At 45.3% G+C, this 24952-nt stretch overlaps 1 protein-coding gene across 3 annotated transcripts in view; it reads left to right on the top strand.

Annotated features, from left to right (window-relative positions):
• The first annotated feature begins 7249 nt into the window (after window positions 1-7249).
• MYO10 (myosin X) overlaps window positions 7250-24952 on the top strand; it is a 256726-nt gene continuing 239023 nt past the window's right edge. For 2 of the 3 annotated variants that reach the window (XM_061129313.1, XM_061129312.1), the window contains exon 1: window positions 7250-7779. In XM_061129313.1, coding sequence (XP_060985296.1) covers window positions 7759-7779 — 21 coding nt within the window. In that variant the 5' untranslated portion in view covers window positions 7250-7758. The remainder of the gene's footprint in view (window positions 7780-24952) is intronic. The other variant, XM_061129311.1, reaches the window with a different exon arrangement.

Here is a 24952-nt window from a genome sequence, read left to right on the forward strand (position 1 = left end):
CTATCTCATTCTCTGTCTTCCCCTTCTCCTCCTGCCTTCAATCTTTCCCAGCATCAGGGGCTTTTCCAGTGTGTCGGTTCTTCACATCAGGTGGCCAAAGTATTGGAGTTTCAGCTTCAGCTCCAGTCCTTCCAAGGAATATTTAGGACTGATTTCCTTTACGATGGACTGGTTGGATCTCCTTGTAGTCCAAAGGACTCTCAAGAGTCTTCTCCAACACCACACTTCAAAAGCATCAATTCTTCAGTGCTCAGCTTTCTTTATAGTCCAACTCTCACATCCATACATGACTACTGGAAAAACCATAGCTTTGACTAGATGGACCTTTGTTGGTAAAGTAATGTCTCTGCTTTTTAATAAGCTGTCTAGGTTGGTCATAGCTTTTCTTCTAAAGAGCAAGCATCTTTTACTTTCATGGCTGTTGCATCATGGTTCATGATATTACGTCATACACCCTGTGCCTGTGAAACTGGCTGCCAGTGACACTCTCAAAGGTTGTGACAGTGCTTTGTTGATGGTGGCCACAAAGGCAAGTCCAACCGATATGCAGGAAAATGCAGATAATAATTCATCTTCGGGTCATGTTACATTAACCACTGGGAATTTTTAGCAGAACCATTAAGCCACACATCTTCCTATTACATCTTCTCTTGAACCCTTCAGGCTGCGATCAAGTTATTCTGGGCACAAGGTCGATTTCAACGTTGGCTGCACTTCGCACCAACACCAATAGGGAGGTCAGGTGGGAGGACCATGAGTACAGTGGGTCCCATTTTCTCGAGAAATGCCTGTCTTCATCTCTCACCTAGTTCAGATTAAGTCCACCCACAGGAATAAAATGACACCACACAGACTGAAAACAAGTAAGGATGCTGATGTCAAGGACAGATTGACACTGCAGGACAACCGTCTAGAAAACCAAGGAGGAGACGGGTGCAGTGAACCCAGGAAGACGGCCTGCCATGAGGAGCAGGGCCCATGGAAGAAGTACAGTGACCATCCTGTGTGCCAGGGGTGGGAAACACACAGGGCAAACATATCTGCCAGCTCCCCACCACCACCCACTGCCCAGTGATGCTGTTGACTCGGGCAGTAACAGTGCAAGTTGGAACACATGGGTGAGACCTGATAGAGGAGTCTACACACAGGCTAAGCCCAATATCATGGGCAGACTGCTGGGCAAAGAGGACCACAGTCCTCCTGTGCCCAAAGTGAGTGAAAGTCACAGGAGCAGCCTGTCAGCATCACCTTGGTGGCCCAGTTGCTCACAATCCTGTGAAAACCACACTGCGGGGATCAGCAGGAAACTCTAGGTGGCTGTCTTCCTGGGACTGAGGTCCAGCTATTAGCTCCATGAGGACCCCCACAAACGCCAGCTCTGGACTTTTGGATGACCCCGTGTGCACAGTAGAGGGTTAGTGAGTACCCCAAAGTGGAAAGGCAGAGGCTGAGACACAGAGGACCTGATCTGGGTCCAGGGTGGCCTGAGTGGCACCGCTGGCCCTAGCCAATCCCAGGCGGCAAATGGGACTTGGACCATTTTTAGAAAGGCACCCCCAAACACAGGACCCCACTTCCCTCAATCTAAGGGCATCACCTCTCCTAAGGTATTGGCGAGTGGCAGAAAACAAAATCCACTTTGAAGAATTTAAGCAAGAGGAGATTATTAAAGTTTGACAGAGCTTGCCATATTGGTGGAAAGGCTGAAGGAATGAACTTTAGGCTAAGCTTCCAGAAACAATTCTTAGAAACAGGGCTCAGGGCAGGCCCAGCTGGTAAGAGGCAGCTTCACCTACCAACTTCAGAACCCGACTGGGGCAGCCTAGGAGTGGTATCCCCACAGCTGACTAGGAAAACGTACCTTCGGCCCCCAGTTCTGCTACCAGCACTGACTCTCTGAACTTCCCCTTTGTCCTCATGTAGTTTATTCCCCAGGTTAAACCTTAAGTGGGTACATCTAATTGGTAGGACTGAAGTCACGTGTTTGGCACAAAGGATGCTTGAAGATTCTTAATGGGTTGGAGGGATTCTCAATGTGAGGACACTCTCAGCATGTGGGTAGGACCTTTGGAAGATCCTGGGCAGCCCTGAAAGATGGATACTGACTCATCAAGATGACTAACTTGGGGTTATTCCATGCATAAATATAGGAAAGTTGGTAAAAATGGATGGAGAGTGAAGCATGGTTAGTTTAGGAGCATGAGAGATGAGAAGGACCTCACTAGGAGAAATCCAACAGGTGGTTGGAAACATGGGGTTGGGACTTTGCTGTGCTTGAGTTATGCATTTGGGAATCACTTATGAAGAGATGGAAGCTGAAGTAGTGAGAATTAATGGCAATGATGTGAGATCAGAGAAAAGAATGTGGGCTTAGAGTTGACTGTATTTTGGGGAAGGGAGGGAGGAGGGGAACCTGTAAAAGTGACAGAGAATGAGGTCAAAAAGATGGGAGGACCAGACAAATGCAGCGCTTTAAAGCTAGGTAGCACTGGCTACATAATTTTGGGAGTTCTGTGCAGAATGGAAAAGGAGGGCCCCTGACTCAAAACTCATTAGGATTTAAGGCAATACAGCAGAGTAGTAAGCCAACCCTGGGGCCTCTTCTGAACTTCGGGTCCTGTGCAATTAACTACTGCTGCATCCCTGTGAAGCTGGCCCCAAAGCTGAGAAGTGAGAGTTTCAAAAGAGGGTGGGTGTCCAGGAAGATGGAATTTGAAAATAGGTTGCTAAATATGATTATTTCGAGGTCATGGTGATCTTCAAGAAAACAGGGTGGGGGCAAAAATTCAGTCATAAGCTACTGAAGAGTAAAGTGCTTGGAGATGACATGCAGACAGTGAAAAGTCAGGGGTTTGAAGAAAGATTGCCCAGTTCAGGAAGCAATTGCATTCAGAAACAGCCATTTTCAAATGGAAGAGACATGATCACATTTGTTGGCTTGGAAAATGTGAGCAGGAAGGATTGAAGATGCAGAAAGCAGGGAGTAAGAGGAGACAAGGTTTGGAAGTGGGAGATGTTGTGATTAATAATAGAGTTGGAAATACAGTAAGCTTTGGAAAGTCAGCCTGGGAGCCACTCTGATCTAAGAGAGAGTCTGAAGATACAAAGAAATCAAAGAGAAATATACTCCATGTGGGCAGAATATACCATCATGGAGGGTTTCATGGATCTTTATACCATTTATTCATCATACCCAATAGCACCAGGACACCGCACTTTAACTGGAAATGGGTTCATTTATGAATACAACTCTCTGTTTGTGTGGGATATCAATTTAGAAAGCATCTGTATAGTGTGAAGTGATGGGGATTTCGCTGGCATTGGCTGTCCATTGAGGGCTCTTTGAGGAGGTAAATTACACCTTAGCCGTAACCCGTCTTGTTTAGAAAAATGACTGCTAGCAAATCATTTTTTTGAGTGTCTTATCTGTGCTTCATTTCTGTGTTGGTACTTGTTTAATTCTACTACAATGTGAAACATTTCAGGTATTTTATTCCTCCGAATTTAATTCTTTCTAAAGAAATCTTTCACAATTGTTTTAAGTTTCACACGAAAAACAATAAAAAACAAAACCAAACCCAAAACTCCCTGAGGATTTTGAATTGTTATGGGAAATGAACAACTTGATTAAAAATTTAAAGAATACAAAGAGAGTCACTTAATTTTTGTTTGTTCAAAATGGAAAAACATGTGAATTTTTAAAGATCCAAGACTGTAAGTGAACTGAAAGGAACTGCTGTTCGGTTAAGCATGAAAAACAGGATTTTAAGATTGTGTCAGTTATTAACTTCTAATCTGTGTGAAGAAACTCCAGAACTTTCTCTTCCTGTAACTAGTAATTAAGCCATTAGTCTGACTGGAGCAATTAGAGGTGAGTATTTTATAAAAACAGAGGTAATGAAGAAGCCACTGTACACAAAGTCACATCCAGATTAGGACCTGATAGCAGCAATACAACACAACAACAGCAAAAGGACGCAATCCAAAACCACAAGGAAATCACAACTCATTTCAACTGAAAACAAACAAACACGTGGTGGAAATAAAAACAGAAGATTATAGTTCTTATTCATATACATGCCCATAGGAAAGTACTCCTTAAAATGGGAAAATTACCCCATCTATATACAAGTACGTTTCCGTCCCTTATGGATTAATATTTGCAGCTAAAGAAGAGAATGTTACTTGAGCTTTTTTCTTGCTTTATTTTGCAAATGTAACATTCCATGAGCATGTTTGAGAAATAAGTAGGGTAATTGAGAAGGAACTTGGCCTCAGAGAATGTGTCCATTCTGGTATTAACATTCTGGAGTCTCCCTCTGTCACTTCTCAAGGGACAGGGTTTGATGTTTTAGTCCAAACAGCTTTGACCATTGGGTCACAGGGCCCCTTAAAAGGAAGTACTTAACTTTTCAATAGTGGTAACAAGAATGGATATTCTTAGAAATTTGCTGATTTAAAAGGCTTCCCCTTCTCAGTCCAATTTTGTCAAAGCCCTTGTAAATTTAACATACTCTTTTAGAACAACTGATTCCACCCCAAATACTTGAAAGTTTGGTATCTTGTTTGAAAGTGAAAGTCGCTCAGTTGTGTCTGATTCTTTGCGACCCCATGGACTGTAGTCCATGGACTTCTCTAGGTCAGAATACCGGAGTGGGTAGCCTTTCCCTAGTATAGTTTATCTTTACAGCTTTTTGAGATTGTGCATTTATATGGAAAATCTGATGAATGGTGACAACCCAAAAACAATAATCCTAAAACTCAGAACTGTCTACTTGCTGCTGCTGCTAAGTTGCTTCAGTCAAGTGATTACTAAAATGCAGATTCTTAGGCACCCAGGCCACCCTGAGATACAGTCATAGGATTTTTGGTTTGTTTGCTTTTTCTTTTAAGCAACTGTCCTAGGGGATTTTGATAAAGTGTCATAAACGTTTTAAAGAAATGTAATTCAGTAAAGGGTTTCCCAGGTGGCTCAGTGGTAAAGAATCCACCTGCCAATGCAGGACACAAGGGTTTGATCCCTGGCTGGGGAAGATCCTCTGAAGAAGAAAATAACAACCCACTCCAGTTTTCTTGCCTGGGAAATCCGATGGATAGAGGAGACCGATGGGATTGCAAACAGTAGGACAAGACATAGCGACTATACCACCACCACCAATTCAGTAAAATTTAACCCTTATGTATTAGATCTGGCTCAAAATTATTTTAGGAGGCAAGTTGGAGGTATGTAATTATTAACCATATCTTCTTAATCAATAGGGAAGTGACTTTTAAAAGTTAACAGGCTATTTTTTTTGAGCAGTTCTAACTTTACAGAAACATTTAGGGCAAAGTGTCCCTATATTTGTTTCCTCTATTATGAACATGTTGTATTAGCATGGTACATTTGTTACAACTGATGAGCCAGTATTGGAAAGTGACTTTGAAATGACCATGGCCAAGGCTGCCAGTGGCTGGGCTGCGGCTGGGAACCAAGCCATATCCACACCCTCGCTTGAACAAGCTGCCTGGTACGTTCTCTTGAAAGATGTTCTATACAGATTAACACCATAATAGCTGTAATTGCTCTGTGCCAGTATCTGAACACAGGTGGCAGCAGGACTCATTTGACTAAGCCCTGTGACTGGTGTCTGGGATGGTTGGTATTTATCCTGGCTCCATCTTAACTTTCCGTGCAACCTGGGATACAATCGTTAATGGCTTACATGTGTAAACCTGTGAAACAGGGCAATCACAGAGCACAATATCAAGTATTAGTTTATACCTTGACTCTTTCTAAAGGGAATGGGTACAACGATATTAATGCTGAAGAATTGCTCTGACAGAGGTTACAAACAGGGGCTTCTAATTTCTCAACTGAAGATGGGAAGGGCACCAATTAAAAAAAAACCCTTATAGAATATAGTTTTATTCCAATACGATATACTTTCCTCAGAGGTCTTAGGACAAGCCACACCTGTTCGTTAGGTTGAGTGGGAAGTGGCATGAGTGGCTGGACATCTCTGGGCAGGCTTCCCAGGAAAGATGTGACTTTCTGACTTGAGTTTTAAAGGATGAGCAGTTGCCAAAACCCCTAGAGAGAGTTTCTCAAACCACCAGTGGTTAGGAACCAGTCGTTTTTGTTCCCAATCTGCCAGGTACCAATACGAAACCTCTGCTGTGCCAGCTATGACTCACCAGGAGTCTGACAACACCCAAACTGGTTTATTCTCAGTTCAAACAGTCCACCAATCACGTGCTTCTATGTCGTGGTGTTTGCTATATTGCTACAAAAGTTTTTAAACCTTTGCTCTCATTTTCTCTGTTACAGACAGGTTCCAGTTTGCAGAACAGCACAAGGCAGCTGAAACTTGCTGGAAATGCAAGATTATCAGCGCTTACACTCATCAATTCCAATCTGCATTTTAATAAGATGCCCAGGTGTTCCTGTGCACGCTAAAGTTTAAGGAGTTGCCCCAGAGAACCCAGGACTCGGTATGGTGGTGGGAGGGTTTGAGCCTTCACCCGCTTCAATTTGGCTACCTGGTTCCTTTGGGTCCGGGAAAAGGGTTACATTTTTTTAAAGGTGTAATTGGCCACGTCCTCTTCCAGTTTACAAAACTGAATTTTCCAGCCGCGACGAAAACTTCTTGTAACCTGAGTGCAGGAGAGAAACTCCACACGGGTAGGAGGCTTCCAGAAATTCTGATCAGCCTCCGTTCTCTGCTTTGATCTGGCCCAACAGCCGGGGCAGCTCCCCGGATCGCGCTTCCGTCCCCGGGGTCGCTCATCTGCCGAGCTGCATTAATGAGATCCGCGTTGAGCCGGTTCCAGGGTCTGCTGAAGATCAAAGGCACACACACACACACACAAACCCCCCCGGCCCCTCCTCCTCCTCGGTGACTATTAGGTCTCTATCACCAGAGGGGAGTCAACTTCCCCCGCCTTCCCCGCGGTGGGGAAGGGAGGAGGCGGAGAGGTAGTCCGCCAGCCGCTCTGGCCCCGCCCGCCTCCGAGCCTCGGAGCCCGCGGCGGTCCGAGGCGCGGAGTGGGCGGGGCCTGGGCGAAGTTGGGGGCGGGGCGCGCCGGCCGGGCGAGGCCTAACCTGGCGGAAGCGCGGGTAGGGGCGTGCTGAGGGCGGGGCTCCCGGAGGGGCAGGGCGTGGCCAACGAGCCTCGGGTGGGCCGGCTGGGTGGGCGGGGCTCTGTACTGGGCGGGGCGAGACGAGCGAGTGGGCGGGCCCGGACGAGAGGGCGGGGCGGGCCGTGCGCCCCTGTCCGCGAGTCTCGGTGTGACTGTGAGCCGGTGAGCTCCGGGCGCCGAATCCTCACCGCCGCGGCGCTCGAGCTGGGAGAACCACCTCCGGGGCTCGCTCTGTGGCCGCTGTTCTCCTGCCCGCCCTGAGCGCCTCGGGCCGGAGTGCAGAGGGAGTGGGGCGCGCTCCCCAGCCGCCCCCCGCCGCCCTCCCCCAACCCCGGGGAAGAATGTGCCACCAGCTGTTCTCCGCTCGCGAGCGCTGCGCCCAGGAGTGAGGAACTTGGAGCCCGAGGAGACAAAGGCTGCAGTTGGGACGGATGCGTTAAGAGTCTGGGGTTTGGGCAAACAAAAGGTGCGAAAGCCGAGAAGTGGGAGACGGAGATGGCAGCGGGGGAGCCCCGCGGGCTCGAGTTTCTGGGAGTCGCGCCTTGACACGCATGGTTCCCCCGGACCTTGGGCTGCATTGACTTCCGCGAGAGCTGGGAGCCGGACTCGGGCAAGTTGGGGAGCGCACGGGGAACAATGGACAACTTCTTCCCCGAGGTGAGTGAGCTCGCGGCCGGGAGGGCGGGCGCGGGCTCCCTTCCTGCCGGGGACCTGGCCTCCGGGGAGGGAAGAGATGCGCCCCCGGCGCCGCGCGCACACCCGCTACCGCGCGCGCTAAGCCCGAGAGGGCGAAACTTTCGGGGAGTCGCCAGAAATCGAGCCCCGGGGGGCGGGGGTGAGTCTCATGGCTGAGTAAGCCGGGTTGGGTTTTTATTTTGTCCCGCGCTCTCGTTTGGCTCCGGGATGCCGCGAAGGTGAGCGTCCTGGCGCAGGGGCGGCTGGCTCACCGGCTGTCCCGCGGCGCCCCGGGCGAGTTGAGCGGGCGGACGAGGGGCCCTGACGGGAGGGCTGCCCGCCCCGCTGCCGGGGTGCGGGAAACCCCATGAAAAGGCTCATCGGGGACGTGCCTTTTCTCCAAGAAAGGTCTGGTCTGGTATTTCCTTTGCAAAACGTGCCGGCTTCCTGTGAGAGGGACGCAAACGCTTCCAGAGGAGACGCTTAATGAAGTGTGAGAAGGGGGCGGCGAGCGTTCAGTCGTTGACTTGAGTTCTCCGCCCGTGGGACCTTTGGAGTGTAGGTTGCAGTGCTCCCCAAGAAGTGCTCCTTCAGGCTTTGAGATCATTCCAGAGCGTGAGATCAAAAGATCACATGTTTGTGCTGACTGTCCTTGGCAGATTTTGAATTCGAATGTAAAGAAAATCGTTTAGGGCGCACTTTGGTTATTTTGAGAGATGGAACTGATGTTCCTTTTAGGGTCATTGAGGGCGGGACACCACGGTTACTTGAAACCCTTGACTTGAGAACCTTTTTTTTTTTTCCTTTTCTTTTTTCTCTGGGATCGAGCGTTACTGTGGTTTCTTGGCTCCCTATCCTTTCTTGGTTGTGTTTATTTAACAAATTCTATTTAAGTTTGAGGTTTGAAGTGGCTCAAAGTAAACTTAGTTAGCTTAAGGAGTCTGATGTGACTTTCATTGAAAGCCAGGGGATGATTTGTAAACCCAGGACAGTTTTGGAACCTTCCAGCAATTTAGATTGGTGAGGGTTTGCCTCTGTGTTGGCTATCTGGCTTTATCAGAGTTAATTGGATTTATTATTTCAAGGCATTGTACTTTCCAGGTGCCCACTTACCATAATATAAATAGTCTATAATGGCCAAAGTGGTATATTCTTGTGTAATAGTAATATCCATTTTTTTCCCCAAAAAGTGGCTTCTCACGTGTGATGCCTACATTCATGATGAAAAGCGAATTGGAAAGTAATTAATTATTCATTAATGCATATTTCGACTTAAAAAAAGAACACTATAATTGTGAGGCTAGCGTTTCCTAATCCATAGACCTTTGTTTTCATGCCTGTAAGAAGGCACCAGAACGTTCTGCAGGAGTTGCAGGTTAACCAGTGATGAAAGACCGGCGGGCTATGTTTAATTGCTTTCATCTGTAAGAAAACCTGAGGCTCTGCCTGCGGGACACTAATTCTTAACTTTTTTTTTTTTTTTTTTTGGTGGCAGGAAGGAGGTCCTTATTTTGCTTTTGTGTTGTGAATCTCTTAGGAAATTTGATGAGACACAGAATTTGTGTTCGATTTGTTGGGGTCCGGGCCCCCATGAAGCTTGTCTGTGGACCGCGGAGGAGGCTAGTGACCTCCCCTTTGGAAGAACTCTGCCCCCTAGTGCACGTGGGGAGAACTGCAGGATAACGTGGAACAGCCGCAGCCTCCTGCCCTGGATCCTACCCTTGGACTTGGAAATAACTCTCTCCTTACAATACACTTTTGTCCAGTGTAAGAAGACCTGGTTGTTGGATTTTATATCCACGATTAACATAATTTTGAATTTGGCCTGCAGTGATCAACTTCTCCATTCCCTGCCTGTCCTAGGTGAAAAAGTCTTAACCCAAAGACGTTGACCCTTGCCCAAGGTTGAAGAGGTGGTTACAGAACCCACAGCCTTTATCCTCTGTTGCTGGTGATTTTAGTAGCTAGGGGAAATTTTTATGGGCTTAAAGTTATACTTTTGCTCTTGTGATGTATTTGTAGTGCAATGTTAATTTCTAATCAGAAATTTCTGATTAATTGATTTCTAGTCAATATTCATTTCTAATCAGAGTTCCTCCCCTAACCAGTTACTTTGGATGGGAAGTCAGCAGGGCCAGACTGGCTCTGCAGTGTTGTGTTCTTTGGGGACACACTCCTCTACCGTAGACCCTGTCTCTCTTAAGTATCTTAGAGCACCCTTTTGTGAAATTGTCCAGCGAAGAACATCTTGTAATGTCCTGTTAGAGCAGGAAGAGTAAGTGTGGAAGTGATATATTTCCAAGGACAGCAGATTTGAAGGGCCTTTTGTATTGCCAAGTGATGTTCTGTTCTTTGGTACCTTTTCCCTTCGTGATTTAGGCATAATAACTTGTTGCTTGTCAGACAGCAGTTTGAAGCTAATGTTAACAATTGGAAAAAAAAATTTATGTCGCATGTATTAGCTTTCTGTGTGAAGGGCCAAATAGCAAGGAAACAAGAGCTCCTTGTGACTAGCAGCTGCCATTTAGAGTGAGAGTTTCTCAAGCTGGGTACCATTGACATTCTGGGTCAGTCAGTTCTTTGATGGGGGGAATCTGTCCTGTGTATCATGGGGTGTTGAGCAGCCTCCCTGGTCTCGACTCACTAGACATCAGTAGCATCCACAAGTCATGACAACCGAAGTGTCTTCAGATGATGCCAGATGAGCCACGGGGGGCAAAATCACTCTCAATTGAGAATCACTGAGCTAGACCCCTGGATCAGTTCCTTGTGGAATTAATTCCTTGTGTGTTGCAGACACAGCCTTCTTGTCTGCTGTAAGTAGCATCGGGCTGCCGCTCAGCTGGAAGCCCATGAGGTTTGTGCCCAGCAGCTGATGGCTCCTGACTTCACATGTACCCACAGGTTGGAGAAACTGAGGGCTCCAGGCTCCCCAACTGTGTTTCCGTTTCTTCATGTTGTGTCTTAGATCTTTCTGACTTCTCTCGAGTGAACTGTGTGCACACTTCTGGGAAATTTGCCTTTTCAACGTTTAGAGGTAAGCTGTTCAAAAATTGACCTCAGGAAGAACCTAAGGTTACGTGTGTCTGAAACCAGATGCACTTTTAAAAGTGAAAAGGCTCAACTCGGAAAAGTGGCATGACTACCACGCAGATGTGTTGATGTTTTGAAGTGGCTGCTCTTTTCCTCCAGGGCTGGGTAGAGTGCCTACAATACTGGAAAGGCCAGTCAGTGCCGGCTGGACCTTAAATGAGCTGGACTTCTCTGTCTTCTGTTGTAGGAACAGGTGTGGCATAATGGCTGATCAAGTGAAAGATCTTCTCAGGGTTATTAATAGGACACATGTGAACACTTTGATTTTCAGAAAATGTAAAACGTACACAAGTGAGATACTCATAAACACATAAAGCAGGATTGATGTTTTAAGGACTACATTGTCAGTGGAAAACATTCCAGCTGTACCTCCTCCTCAGTCTGGTTCAGCCTGGGCAGGAACAAACCCACCTCTCAAGGTGTTAAGTGGAAACATCTTCCTTATTTCCACTTAATTTGGAAGGGAGTCTTAGGTTTGGTTGTTTCCTGGAACTCAAATAGTTATTTTAAACTGAAACGAGTTCTTGAGCCTATTTCTCCCCCACCTTTTTTTTTTTTTTTCCCTGCATCTTATTGGTTTTTTTTTTTTTTTTGGTCTTGGTACAAAAGCAAAACAAAACTGAAGACTCTTGTTCTTGGCAGCTCCCTCCTCCCCATCATCCCTCAAGGGCAAAGGCAAGCACTCAGGGCTTCTTGTCCCACTGCATGCTGCAGGTGACCCCTTTGACGACCGTAAAATGAAATCAGAGCATTCCCTGGTGTCTTCTTGTCTCGCAGTGAAGTCACAGTGCCCTGCCCTTTCTTTTAATTTTTTATGAAAAAAAAAAAAAAAAAAAAATTATTTGGCTGCACCAGATCTCAGTTGAGGCATATGGGATCTCAGTCGGGGCATGCAGAATATTTAGTTGCAGCATTCGGGATCTAGTTCCCTGATCAGGGATTGAGCCCAGGTCCCTTGCATTGGGAGTGCAGAGTCTTAGCCACTGGACCACCACGGAAGTCACAGTGCCCCGCCAGGCTGGGAATAGCAAAGCCGCAGGAGCACCGGTAAGCAGGGAGCCCTGGTCCTTTGGGTGCTCACCTCTCCCCAGGTCAGGCCCAGAGCAGTGTAGGCGGGGCGGGCACTGTTTAACCAGAGCCGGACAGAGAGAGGGCGGTGTGTTTGCTTTTCCAGCAGCCTTTTAAGTGGGGTCACCTTTAAGGACAGGCACCTTGAATGTGCTCTTTTGTGGAGATTGGGCAGGGGGATGTAGGATACCTTCTATAAATGGGTTTCAAAATTTTGCATTCAGGGTGACTGCTGGGTGATGCTCTCAGGTCATTGATTTGCAGGGAGCACTCCAGCTGCCCTGGTGGCTCAGATGGTAAGGAATCTGCCTGCAGTGCAGGAGACCAGGTTCTACCTCTGGGTCAGGAAGATCCCCTGGAGAAGGAAATGGCAACCCATTCCAGTATTCTTGCCTGAAGAATCCCATGGACAGAGGAGCTTGGTGGGCTGCAGTCCATGGGATTGCAGAGAGTTGGAGATGAAACTAACACACATGTGCACTCAAGCAGGAGCCGTCTGGGAAGTCTATGGGAAGCTGGGCCTCACTCCTGGGGCCTGCCATGCCCCTAGGTTGGATGAAAGCACCTCATCAGTAACAGTAGAAAAGATGTGGGCTTTGGGAGCTTGGCTGCACACCCCCTCCGCACTTACAGGCTCTCAGTCAGGTTATCTGACCTTCCAGGGCTTCATTTCTCTGTCTGTGTTGTTGTTTAGTCGCTAAATCGTGTCCCGACTCTTTTTGACTCCATGGACTGCAACATGCCCGGCCTCCCTGTCCCTCACTCTCTCCCAGAGTGTGCCCAAGTTCTGTTGTCTATAAGTGAGCATAGTAGTGTTGACCTTGCATGGCTATTAAGAGAATTCAAGATAAGGTTTACAAGGCACTTGGCACTTGGTAGATGAGTAATAATACAAGGTTAGAGTAACTTGAAAATTAAGAACAAGTGGTGTCTGATGGTGACTGAAACTCCAGTCCTCAATGGGGCAGGGAAATCTTGGCTTTGGGGCTGTCTCCAGTGTCATTTCTGGTATTGGACTGCATTTATTTTCTCCCTTTTGACCAATACATGTCTGGCTGATGTTCCAGAATTCTGTCAGAAACATGTCTACATTGCTTATAAAGTCAAGTTCACATTCTTAGTCTGGTTTCCAAGACTTCCTGGTTTGGCAACTCTTTATTCTTTTCCCCTCTGTGAATTGGATTCCACAGGATCTATTACCCGGCCTACACCGTACCTTTGTCTGTCCTGTCCTCTCTGCCGATCTGATATCCTGCTGTCTCGCTCCTTCTTTGGAACCATCCCTACAGGTCTAGTTCATGGTCACTCCTCCCTTTCCTATGGACTTGGCTCTATTTCTTTCTGTCCTGGTTGTGTTAGGACCTGGGTGTTCATTGGAAGGACTGATGTTGAAACTGAAACTCCAATCCTTTGGCTACCTGATGCGAAGAACTGACTCATTGGAAAAGACCCTGATGCTGGGAAAGATTGAGGGCAGGAGGAGAAGGGGACAACAGAGGATGAGATGGTTGGATGGCATCACCGACTCAATGGACATGAGTTTGGGTGAACTCTGGGAATTGGTGATGGACAGGGAAGCCTGGCGTGCTGCGGATCATGGGGTCGCAAAGAGTCAGACACAAAGAGCAAGTGAACTGAACTGTTAGGAATTTACCCTCTTTTAGCTAGAGGCTTTGATTTTTTTCTTCTTTCTCAAATGCATAGTCTTAAGAAGTTAAATATTTGATTTATAAGTTTTATCACCTTGTTTGCACTCAAAAGTCCTCTACCATGGGATGCTATCCTGTGTGGCTGTTATTTTCCTCTTAAGTACAGATTCTTTTTTTTAATGTCAGGAGGGGAGATGGTTCTAACTTTTCCTTTTGATTATGAAGCGTTTTATAATTCTTTGAAGACAGTGAAAAGTACTTCTGCAGTTTATTGAGTGCTATGTGCCAGGCATGTTTCTGAGCACTTTACATTCAGTATTTCGTCCAGTAAGTAAGTAATAACCTTATGAGTAGGGCTCCGTCAATGAGGAAAATGAGGCACAGAGAGGTTGAGTAATTAGCCCAAGGTCACACAGCGATGGCCAGGCTTTGAACCCAGACAGGCTGTCTCCAGGGCCTCTGGGCTCTTCACTGCCATGCTTTCCTTTCCTGTTGGTGTCATTTGTATTATGCTTGCATCACTGTTTCTTTGATGACATACCTTCAACCTTAGGCAGTTAGTAAATAAGTTTTGAGTTGAAAACTGCTTGGAGGCTTGGGAAAACAAGTGACCCACACCCCCCCAGAAACTCTGCAAACCCAGCAGGAAAATGTTCATCGGCTTTTGAGCATGCCCCTAATTTTTATTTGGTGTGCTTTTTTACTCAGGAAGGACATGTATCCTCATAAAATGTAGCTTCTAAAGCTGCAGGCCCCAAGCTCATGAGGATGGTAGGGAGATTTAGATGATAAGGCACTTAGAAAACTAGAGTTTTGAGAAGTTTCTTTTCTTTTTTTTTTTTTCTTTTTTTAATTAAAAGAAAGGGTAGAACTCATTTGTCTCCTCAGTTCTAACTCTCAAGTTATCAGTTCCTCTTGGAGGTTTTCTGATGGAATCTTCTTTCGATTAAAGATTCTGGCTACTTTCCAGACTGCCCCTGTGTCTGTTGTTTTACTTGTTCGCTTATGAAATGTTTGTGAGGGGACTGATCATTGGCAGTGGAGTGGAACGTTTTCCAAAGAGCATCCTTGAATAAAACATTTTTCTGCTTTGCTAAGAGCTGTTCGGAAAATGTGTCTGCCAGGCTTAATGTACAAAACTCCCAATTTAAACCTACCCTCTCATGTTGCATGACATCACATCATTTGACTTTGCCAGTTATAGGAAAAAGTGTCAGAGTCCTTGTGGCAAAGCCATGACGCGTCTGTTGAAACATGGCCAGAGCAGGAGACGACCAGATGGCAGTTAGGCATTTATTTCATAGTTTTACCTTCCCTCCAGATTTAGGATCCATTCTTCCGGGATGAAAATTGCTTCTGTATACAGGCATTTAACATTATGATAATTATTATTTAAAAAAAAAAAAAGATTTATATTAGAAAAGGTAGGTAAAGTTGAATTTTTGTGCTCTGGGGATGGAATATTTATCTTGACTACCTGTCAGTGATTAAAGGGCAAGGTAAGGTGAGGTTTGAATGGTGGCGTGGACAGTAGCTTTTTCACTTGGCCTCTTACCTAATACTGGGTTCCACAAGAATCTCGTAGTTCTTGGGTGTCATTTTTGGGGGTCAGTTAATAACCTGTAAGCAGTATCCATTGACAGTGACATGTGTTGTGGAGAGAGAAGTACCTCTTTGTAGTGTCTCTACTCATGTGGTCTGCTTTGTTAAAACCAGCCAGTGTGATAAGGCAAGGAAAAGAAATGAAAAGCTTTCATACTTTTATATATAGATAATCCTAGGGGGCTTCCCTGGTGGCTCAGTTGGTAAAGAATCCACCTGCCGTTCAGGAGACCCGGGTTCAGTCCCTGGGTTGGGAAGACCCCCTGGGAAAGGAACAACTACCCGCTCCAGTATTCTGGACTGGAGAATTCCATGGACAGAGGGACCTGACAGGCTACAGTCCATGGGGTTGCAAAGAGTCGGACACGACTGAGCGACTTTCACTTTCTTTTCATATAGATAATCCTAAAATTGTATATATGTATGTGTGTATTCAATTATGTTAGAACTAATAAGTGAGTTTTGCAAGGTTGCAAGATACAGGATCAATATACAAAAAATAACAATTTCTTTATGCTAGCATTGAACTATCTGAAAGTAAATAAGAAAGGAATTCCATTCACAAAAGTATTAAAAAAGAAAATTTCAAGAATTAAAAAAAGGTCTATTTTAAAAGAAGCTTTTCTAGTAGGTTGCATGCTTATGTGTGTGGCTGCTGTTGATTTTTGGGTTTATCAGCTTCATTTACTTAAATTGGGTTACTAGAAATATATCAGTATTTAGGAATATTCTTGCTTAAGAAAAAAAAGCCTTGATAAATATAGATACAGTATATTACTTTTCCGTGTCATTCTTAGATTCATTTTTTTCCCCCTTTATCCTGCAAAGAGTTTGTACCATGTTTAGAAAATGGTAGAAAATGCCGTGAACAAAGGATAAAAACTTCCTCGGTCTTACTGTTAGTGTTCTGTTTGCCTCTGTATCTGTTTCTGTGAAAGCACATATGCAGTGTTTTTCACTTAAGAGTTACTTGAGAGAAGCTTTAGATCTTAAGAATCTTGCGTGTATGCAGGCAGCCCCCATCGTTTTCAGGGCCAGGGATAAGAGTATGAATGCGCACCCTGTATGACATCTCTAAATATATGTTGTAAATCAAGCTACCAAATTGGTAAATAAGTGTCTTCTAATCTCCTGCCTTGACAGATATACCTTCATTGTGATGTAATAAAAAATATACGAAAAAAATAAAAAAAGCTATGTGTTTTCTTGCCAAAAGTCAGATCATCAAAGATGAACAAAGATAATTATAGTTGGCATGTGTGTGGGTGTTCTGTTGATGGACAAGTGATGTTTGCATGAATAATAGACATATGCTCCATAGTAAATTTTCCACAGACCTGCTTTTCTTGCCCATATTTCAGTAGAATCATTAATTACATGGTTGCAGTCAAGATTTTCACAATAACTTGTTTTACTGACAGTAACACTAAAGTAGAAGACCTTTCTTGAGTCACTGTGGTTCTTTAGTTCATTTCAGTTTGGGGAGGGCTGGGTTTGCTAAGGCAGACAGTAGTTGTTGGTACTGTCAACAAAATTCCTATAGCAATATTTAGGTTAAAAAGAAGGAATGAGATTACCTGATATAGGTTATTGATAGTGCAAGAAGTACACAGTGTTATAGTTTTATTCTATGAGTCATGTAAATAATATTGTGAATTGCCACTATTTCTGAAAATATTCCTCAAACTTTTCAATCTTGTGTATATTATAAAGAAAACTGAAAGCAGAAGTAATTCATTAAAAATCTGTTTTTAGATGAGACTAAATCTTAACATATCTTGGCCAGAAAATAGTTTATATATAAAGATGTATTAAGGGATTATGCATGTGTTAATCTTTCTTCCTAGTCATGTAAATGTGTTTATTTCCTTAAATTTCCTGAAAATACCAATTTTGTTGCATGTTTCACATGTATTGATAGTTTCTATTTGAAGAAATTTTTCTCTAAGAAAAAAAAAAAAAACACCACAATTTTTAAAAAGTGAAGTGGCCAAATTAGGTTCGTTGGGGTTTTGAAAGCTTTTGCTACTATTATTTATAGTAAGCAAGAGTTTATATCAAATGATCGCTGCTACTGCAAATTCAGAATTAATAATTTTCCACCAAAGATTGGTTTCACTCTTTATTTGAGGAACTTCTGTTTGTTAACCTCTTTTTTTTTCTTTTTCCCGTTTTTGTGATGTACAGGGCTCTACTCTAAAGCCAATAGTCCAAGGCAGCTGTCCTGGGTGTCTGATCTCAGTGGTCCTGCCCGTCTTCCTGGGCACGCATTCCTATGTTGTCCATTTTAGGTGTTTTTCTCGGTGCTTGCTCTTATAGAAAATAGCACACATACATTCTTACACCCAGCTCATTGCACGCTTGCCTGATTATTTCTTGAGGTTAGATTTTCCGGGAGTGGAGATGTTGGCTCGTAGGGTTTGCACATGTTTACTTAGACTGTTTGGCAGAAAAGCTTTCTGAGAGGTGTCTGTGCCTCTTGGAGCAGGCACAGCTGAACCAGCCTGTCATGACGTACCTGTGATAGTAGGGGCTTATTAGAGTCTTGATGACATGCCTTGTTTCACAGGGGAAACACGTGATACTTGATTTCTGTGTCTGCTGGTGGGTTGGGTTCTTCTCTGAACCAGAGTGGAGGAGGGAGGCATTCTCTCAGTTAATTACTAGTGGGATGTTTATCCACATTCAACCCCAGAAAATCCCAGCATGGTTCCTGATGTTCATTTAAGACCAAAGCACACACAGGGTCCTGGCTTCATGCTGCCTGGGGAGCCATTGGCTATTTGTTTGGGGAATTTTTATATGAATTTTTCTTTGAGTTCTCATTCCTTTGCATTGTAAGTATCCTTGTGAATTAACCCTGGGCTATAACAGTTATGTGGGGGTGGTTCCAACTGTAGGGGTTTAGGTAACACGCAACACTGTCGAGGAGTGTGTGTGTGTGTGTGTGTGTGTGAGTGACTTTAAGGCTTATTATTATTTCTTAAACTTATTTATCTTTGGCTGCGCTGGGTCTTCGTTTCTGTGCATGGGCTTTCTCTAGCTGCAGGCTCTAGAGCTTGCGGGATTCAGTAGTTGTGGCTCACAGTCTTAGCTGCCCTGAGGCATGTGGAATCTTCCCAGAGCAGGAACTGAACCCAGGTCCCCTGCCTTGGCAGGCAGATTCCTAATCACCGGACCACCAAGGAGGTCCTAAGGCTTATTATTTTTATTAATTACCCCCAGGAAATCTTTCCATGGACTTTGAGATAGAAGTGTTGAATGCTTTGTGGACATGACCCTCCACCTTTTACAGTGCATACCATTGTCGTTTCATGCGGATCTGCTTCTGTTTATCTCTGCCCACAGTTTTTTCTTTAAGGATTTGTACAGCCCTCCTGTAGTTTTCAGCCTCTGATTTTCAGAGGTGGGCAAGTGCACCCTCTTTGTAGGCCTTCTCAACCTCAGCACCCTTGACATTTCAGCCGGGTTAGTTGTTGTAGCGTGGGGCTGTCCTGTGCTTTGGAGGGTGTTGAGCTGCATCCCTGGCCTCTGATCCTTTCCTGGTGGCTCAGATGGTAAACAATCCACCTGCAATGCAGGAGACTCAAGTTCGATCCCTGAGTTGGGAAAATTCCCTGGAGAAAGGGACTGGCTCTGGACTCTGGTATTCTTGCCTGGAGAATTCCATGGACAGAGGAGCCTGGCGGAGTACAGTCCATGGGGTTGCAAAGAGTCTGACGTGACTGAGTGACTCACACTTTCACTTTCTTTCCTGGGCAGGAAGGGGGTGCAGAATCGCTCTAGTGGAGAATCCTTGTACCATGGCCATGATCTTATGAAGTGAAGTGAAGTTGCTCAGTCATGTCCAACTTTTTGCGACCCCATGGACTGTAGCCTGCCAGGATCTTCCATCCATGGGATTTTCCAGGCAAGGATACTGGAGTGGGTTGCCATTTCCTTCTCCAGCAGATCTTCCCGACCCAGGGATTGAACCCAGGTCTCCCGCGTTGTAGGCAGATGCTTTACCATCTGTATGGCCACAGTTTAAATTTGGATCTTGCCAGAATTTTTTTTCACCCTTCTTTGTTTATATCCATTCCTGATTGCTTTTTTTTTTTTTTTGGTCTGTTTGGGTGATGGGGAAGCACATGTTTATCAGTATTGCAATTTTATTCTATTTAGGATCCTAACTCTCCCCGTGTGATGTGGACACTTAGAATTGGTTTATCATCTAAACTTGGAGTAGGAAATGGCAGCTCACTCCAGTTTTCTTGCCTGGAGAAGTCCATGGATGGATGAACCTCTGGTGGGCTTACAGTCCATGGGGTCACAAAGAGTCGGACACGACAGCATACATGCACATTGTCTAAGTTGTGTTGTTCCATCTGGTGGGAATATTCACTTCCAACTGTACTCTCTGCCCTAAGGCTTTTGTTGGTCTCCCTCCTAGCATTTTACCTCGCGTTCCCAAAGTCCTCTGCTTAGATCACTAGAGAAATGTTTATTATACTGTGTTATCAAACTAACTGTTGTTCTCTACTAGGATAAAAGGAGACCATATTTTTTTTAAAGTTTTGAGAACATGTTGAGGTAAATTATATCTATTGCTTTCTCCCTGTCTGTTTCATATAGTCTCACTCCGGCATGCTTTGTTTTTTTTTTGCAATATAGACTCAGATGTTGCCAGAATAGCCCAGAGAGGCCCTGTGTACCTGTCACCCAGCTTTCTTGGGAGTGATGTCTTATATAACAATAGGTAACAGTAGTATGGAATCAAAAGCAGGAAATTGTCATTGGTACGGTTTGCTGTTGTTTGCTCACTCAGTTGTGTCTGCCTGTTTGCAACCTCATGGACTGCAGCACACTAGGCCTCCCTGTCCTTCACCATCTCCCGGAGTTTGCTCAAATTCATGTCTATTGAGTTGATGATGCCATCCAACCATCTCATCCTCTGTCGTCCCTTCTTCTCCTGCCCTCAGTTTTTCCCAGCATCAGGGTACAGTTTGCAGATCTCATTCAGATTTTTTACATCCATTCATCTGTATGTTCGCATGTATAATTCTAGGTTATGTTACCACATCTATAGATTCGTAAAACCACTAGCACAACCATAATGCAGAACTTTCCCTTGCTCCATTCTACCCCATGAGAAATAGTCCCAGCCTTCCCCCAGTCCCTCGTAACCACTAATCTGTTCTCCTCTATACCTTTCTCATTCGAGACTGTTACATAAATCAACCAGTGTGTAAATTCTCTGGGGTTGGCATTTTCCACTTACTTGTCTTGAGACCCATCCATGTGGTGTGCATCACGAGTTCCATTTTATTGCGGAGCAATACTCCAGTGGACTGTTACCCTTTTAATACCTGTGCCAACATCCCTTATCATTCTGAGGCCAGCAGTTGTTTGCGTAGTAAGTTACTCTGTCCCATGGCTGCTGGGAGCTCAGAGTCTCGTGGCCCTCCTAGTTTACCCCTTGCAGTCTATTTCACTGCTGCTGTCAAAAAATGTTTTGGTTGGTGACTCCGTCTCAAGCCCTTTGAGGTAGATTCGCTCAGACCTAGTGCATTTGAACCCTTGCTCACCAAGCAGCAGATTCCTGTTCGTCATCGCTTTCCCTGAGACAGAAGCTTCGTGAAATCAGTGACTTGATAGCTAGACTTTCAAGGTCACACATGTGACAGCCCCCATATGGAAGAGCCAGGTGAGTATTGTTGGAGTTCTCTAGAAGCTCGACTTGGGATGCTGAATAAGAGAGTGACAAGATAATCTGGTCATCCGTCAGTATCTCGGCAGGACGGGATGGAAGGGGGTGTATTTTTGATGTAAGCCAGGTGGCACTTGTGGTAAAATACCCACCTGCCAGTGCAGGAGAGCTAAGAAATGCGAGTTCGATCCCTGGGTCAGGAAGATCCCCTGGAGGAGGGCATAGCAACCCACTCCAGTATTCTTGTCTCGAGAATCCCATGGACAGAGGAACCTGGTGGGCTATGGTGCTCAGTGACTTAGCACACAGCAAACAGCACACAAGACGTCCAAGGGCAGGGAAAGTGCCCTGACTTGTTGGGTACGTGGTGTTGGCAGCAGCGAGGACTCATCTGGCTGGGAGGTGTGACCAGAGAAATGGAACAGACGAGGTCCAGCCTCCACCTAAAGGCTGGTCACCCTGCAGGCTGGGAGGCTCGGAGCATAGAGCAGGGAAGCACCCTCACTCTGGTCCCAGGTCTGGCCAGTTTGGGAGGAATCCCAGGTGAAGATGAGCCCAGCAGAGAGGGGAGTATTGCCCAGTTATTTCTTACCGGTCACTAGCTTCTCTTTACTGCCGCCTTCTTGCTGCTGCTGATCCCATGCTTTGAAAAAAGTTTATTGGGCACAGGGGGAAAAAGCCTTAAGAGGGGTGAAGAAGTGAAGTGAAAGTTGCTCAGTCATGTCCAATTCTTTGTGATGCCATGGACCGTACAGTCCATGGAATTCTCCAGGCCAGAATACTAGAGTGGGTAGCCTTTCCCTTCTCCAGGGGATCTTCCCAACCCAGGGATTGAACCCAGGTCTCATGCATTGCAGGCGGACTCTTTACCTGCTGAGCCACAAGAATACTGGAGTGGGTAGCCTTTCTCTTCTCCAGTGGATCTTCCCAACCTAGGAATTGAACCAGGGTCTCCTGCATTGCAGGTGGATTCTTTCCCAACTGAGCTTAGGTAAATTTGTTGAAAAGGAACTCTCGATACCTTTTAAAATCCCCTGGGTGAGGGGCCTAGTGACAGTCCCCTAGTCTGGGGGCACACAGTCTGAACTCCCTTGACTTCTACTGCAAGCTTCCAAGCCAGCCCTCATCCCAGCTCTGCAGTCTCTGCCTGGGATCCCTGCCCTTGCTACCTGCTTCCTTTGTGACAAAAATCTGAGTCCAGAGTGAGCCCCGCATCCTAGCGTGTGCTCTGCTGCTTGCCTCCTGGGTTGTCTATCCAAGGGTTCTCCACATATGACTTTTCTCTTTGTAACTCCTGTTTTACATGAATAATGTCCACCTGCTCTTGTTTTTTGGCAAGGATGTGTATAGAGTGTGACCAGTGTTTCAACAACAAGTAGGTAAGATGTTACTTCTCAAGCATAAAAGAGATTTTTTTGGTTTAAACTGGATTAGCGTGCATGGTTCATTGTTCAGTGTCCTTTTTGCGACCCTATGGACTGTAGCCTGCCAGACTCCTCTTTTTAAAGGATCCTCCAGGCAAGAATACTGCAGTGGGTAGCCATTCCCTTCTCCAGGGGATCCTCCTGACCCAGGGATCGAACCCACGTCTCCCGCATTGCAGGCATGGATTCTTTACCGTCTGATCTTTGCAGCTCTGAAATTAAAAGACGCTTACTCCTTGGAAGGAAAGTTATGACCAACCTAGCAGCAGATTAAAAAGCAGAGACATTACTTTACCAACAAAGGTCCGTCTAGTCAAGACTATGGTTTTCCCAGTGGTCATGTATGGATGTGAGAGTTGGACTGTGAAGAAAGCCGAGCACCAAAGAATTGATGCTTTTGAACTGTGGTATTGGAGAAGACTCTTGAGAGTCCCTTGGACTGCAAGGAGATCCAACCAGTCCATCCTAAAGGAGATCAGTCCTGAGTGTTCATTGGTAGGACTGATGCTGAAGCTGAAACTCCAATACTTTGGCCACCTGATGTGAAGAGCTGACTCATTTGAAAAGACCCTGATGCTGGGAAAGATTGAGGGCAAGAGGAGAAGGGGACGACAGAGGAAGAGATGGTTGGATGGCATCACCGACTCGATGGACATGGGTTTGGGTGGACTCTGGGAGTTGGTGATGGACAGGGAGACATGGCATGCTGCAGTTCATGGGGTTGCAAAGACTCAGACATGACTGAGTGACGGAACTGAACTACCAGGAAAGCCTCAAACTGTTTTATATATATGAAATTAATATATCACACAGATGTGCATGTGTACAGATGTGTGTATATGTATCAGTATATGTAATTTATATATACATATAAAAACGTGTGCATGGATGCTCAGATGCTTCAGTCATACCCGTCTCAGACCCCAGGGACTGTAGCCCCCCAGGCTTCTCTGTCCATGGGATGCTCTAGGCAAGAATACTGGAGTGGGTTGCCGTTTCCTTCTCAATAATCGGGTAGCTTGTGGGATCTTAGTTCCCCTACCAGGGATCAAACCTTGGTCCCCTGTAGTGAAGCACAGGGCTTTAACCACTGGACCATCAGGGAAACCCCTTATAAAAACATATATACACATGTATGCTCAGTGGTGGTTCAAACGGTAATCTGCCTGCAATTCGGGAGACTTGGGTTCGATTCCTGGGTTGGGAAGATCTCCTGGAGAAGGGCATCGCAACCCACTCCAGTATTCTTGCCTGGAGAATCCCCATGGACAGAGGAGTCTGGCGGGCTACAGTCCATGGGGTCACAAAGAGTGGGACAGAACTGAGTGACTAAGCATAGCATAGTGTCATGGTTTCTAACTGAGGCAGATAGAGCTCTTGGGAACAGAAGTATCTTGGCCAAGGCCACGTTGCCTAGGGTTTTTGTCACATCTAGTAGGTATATTGTTTGGTGTCCAGAAGCAGAGTTTGTATTGGCAGTGGTTCTGAACTTACAGTTTTCTAAGAAGATGAGAATCAGAAGCAGCCTTCCCACTGTTTTGCATACGACTTGCCTTGTTAAGATGGGATCATTGGAATATTGCCCTGTTAATCCTGGGTATTCTGTATTTGCATAAGATTTTCACTCCTTTGGGAATTCTCGAAAAAGTAGATGCCAAGTTCAACTTCAAGGATATGAAGTCAGGTGCAGACGGTAAATTCTGGCATTAATTTTCAGACCTTGAGAATCACTGAGATTCTTGGGTGTGTCTCTTGGTAATGTAGCTTTTCCAGCTGTAACAATTTCTTGCCTTTGAGTAGATCTGGTGGGCTAGCTCAGTGTAATTTAGGTTCTAAGACCATGTTCACTTAAGGTTCTCATTGAAAAGGCCAGTGCACCTTTTCTGTAAATGTTTTAAAGATGGAGCCTCTTCTTGTTTTTCTAAGTATGTATAAGAAGAAAAAGCATCTGATAAAATGAGCTCCGGGTTGTGACATTAGCAGAACTGGTGTCTGCCAGACAGTATTCTGGAGAACGAGCAAGTCAGGGACTCTGCATATGTTGTGAAGGGTGAATCGGTCATCTATTTTCACCATAGTTCTTTTCCAGTGTTTTACAACAAAAAATTAAAACACGAGTCATTGGCTCTAAGAGTAAAAATGGGGGGCAAAATCGGTTCCGTTTGGCTGCCTTGGGCTGTGGTCTTCTGTGACTTGCAGGCAGTGTTGAGAAAAATGTACCTCTGAAATGAATAGGTAAAATCTTTTAGAGAACTCAGATGGCTCTGCAGTGGGAGTGTAACTTTATATTTATTCACTTATTATCTTATGAGATATCAGGTGGATTCCTTTAACCCGGGGCACAGAGGACAAGGTTACCTGACCCAAGGTTTATCACCAGATGATGGGATCAGAAATATAACTTAGATTGTGTCCTTTGAATCTCCTAAAATCTCTGAGGGCTTTTAAACCTCCACCCGATCTCTAAATGGAGATCTTTAGAGTTGGCATGTGCATGTGAGACAAGGAAACAGGATATGTCAGAAGAATAAAAGGTCCCTTGAGGGTGTTCTTTTGCATTATTATAAAATGTTTGATGAAGTTGAATAGCTGTTCCCTCAAGGAAAGTGGAATTTTGGAATTTAATTTTA

This window comes from Dama dama, chromosome 25, assembly GCF_033118175.1.
Source record: "Dama dama isolate Ldn47 chromosome 25, ASM3311817v1, whole genome shotgun sequence".
Classification (NCBI taxonomy): Eukaryota; Metazoa; Chordata; class Mammalia; order Artiodactyla; family Cervidae; genus Dama; species Dama dama.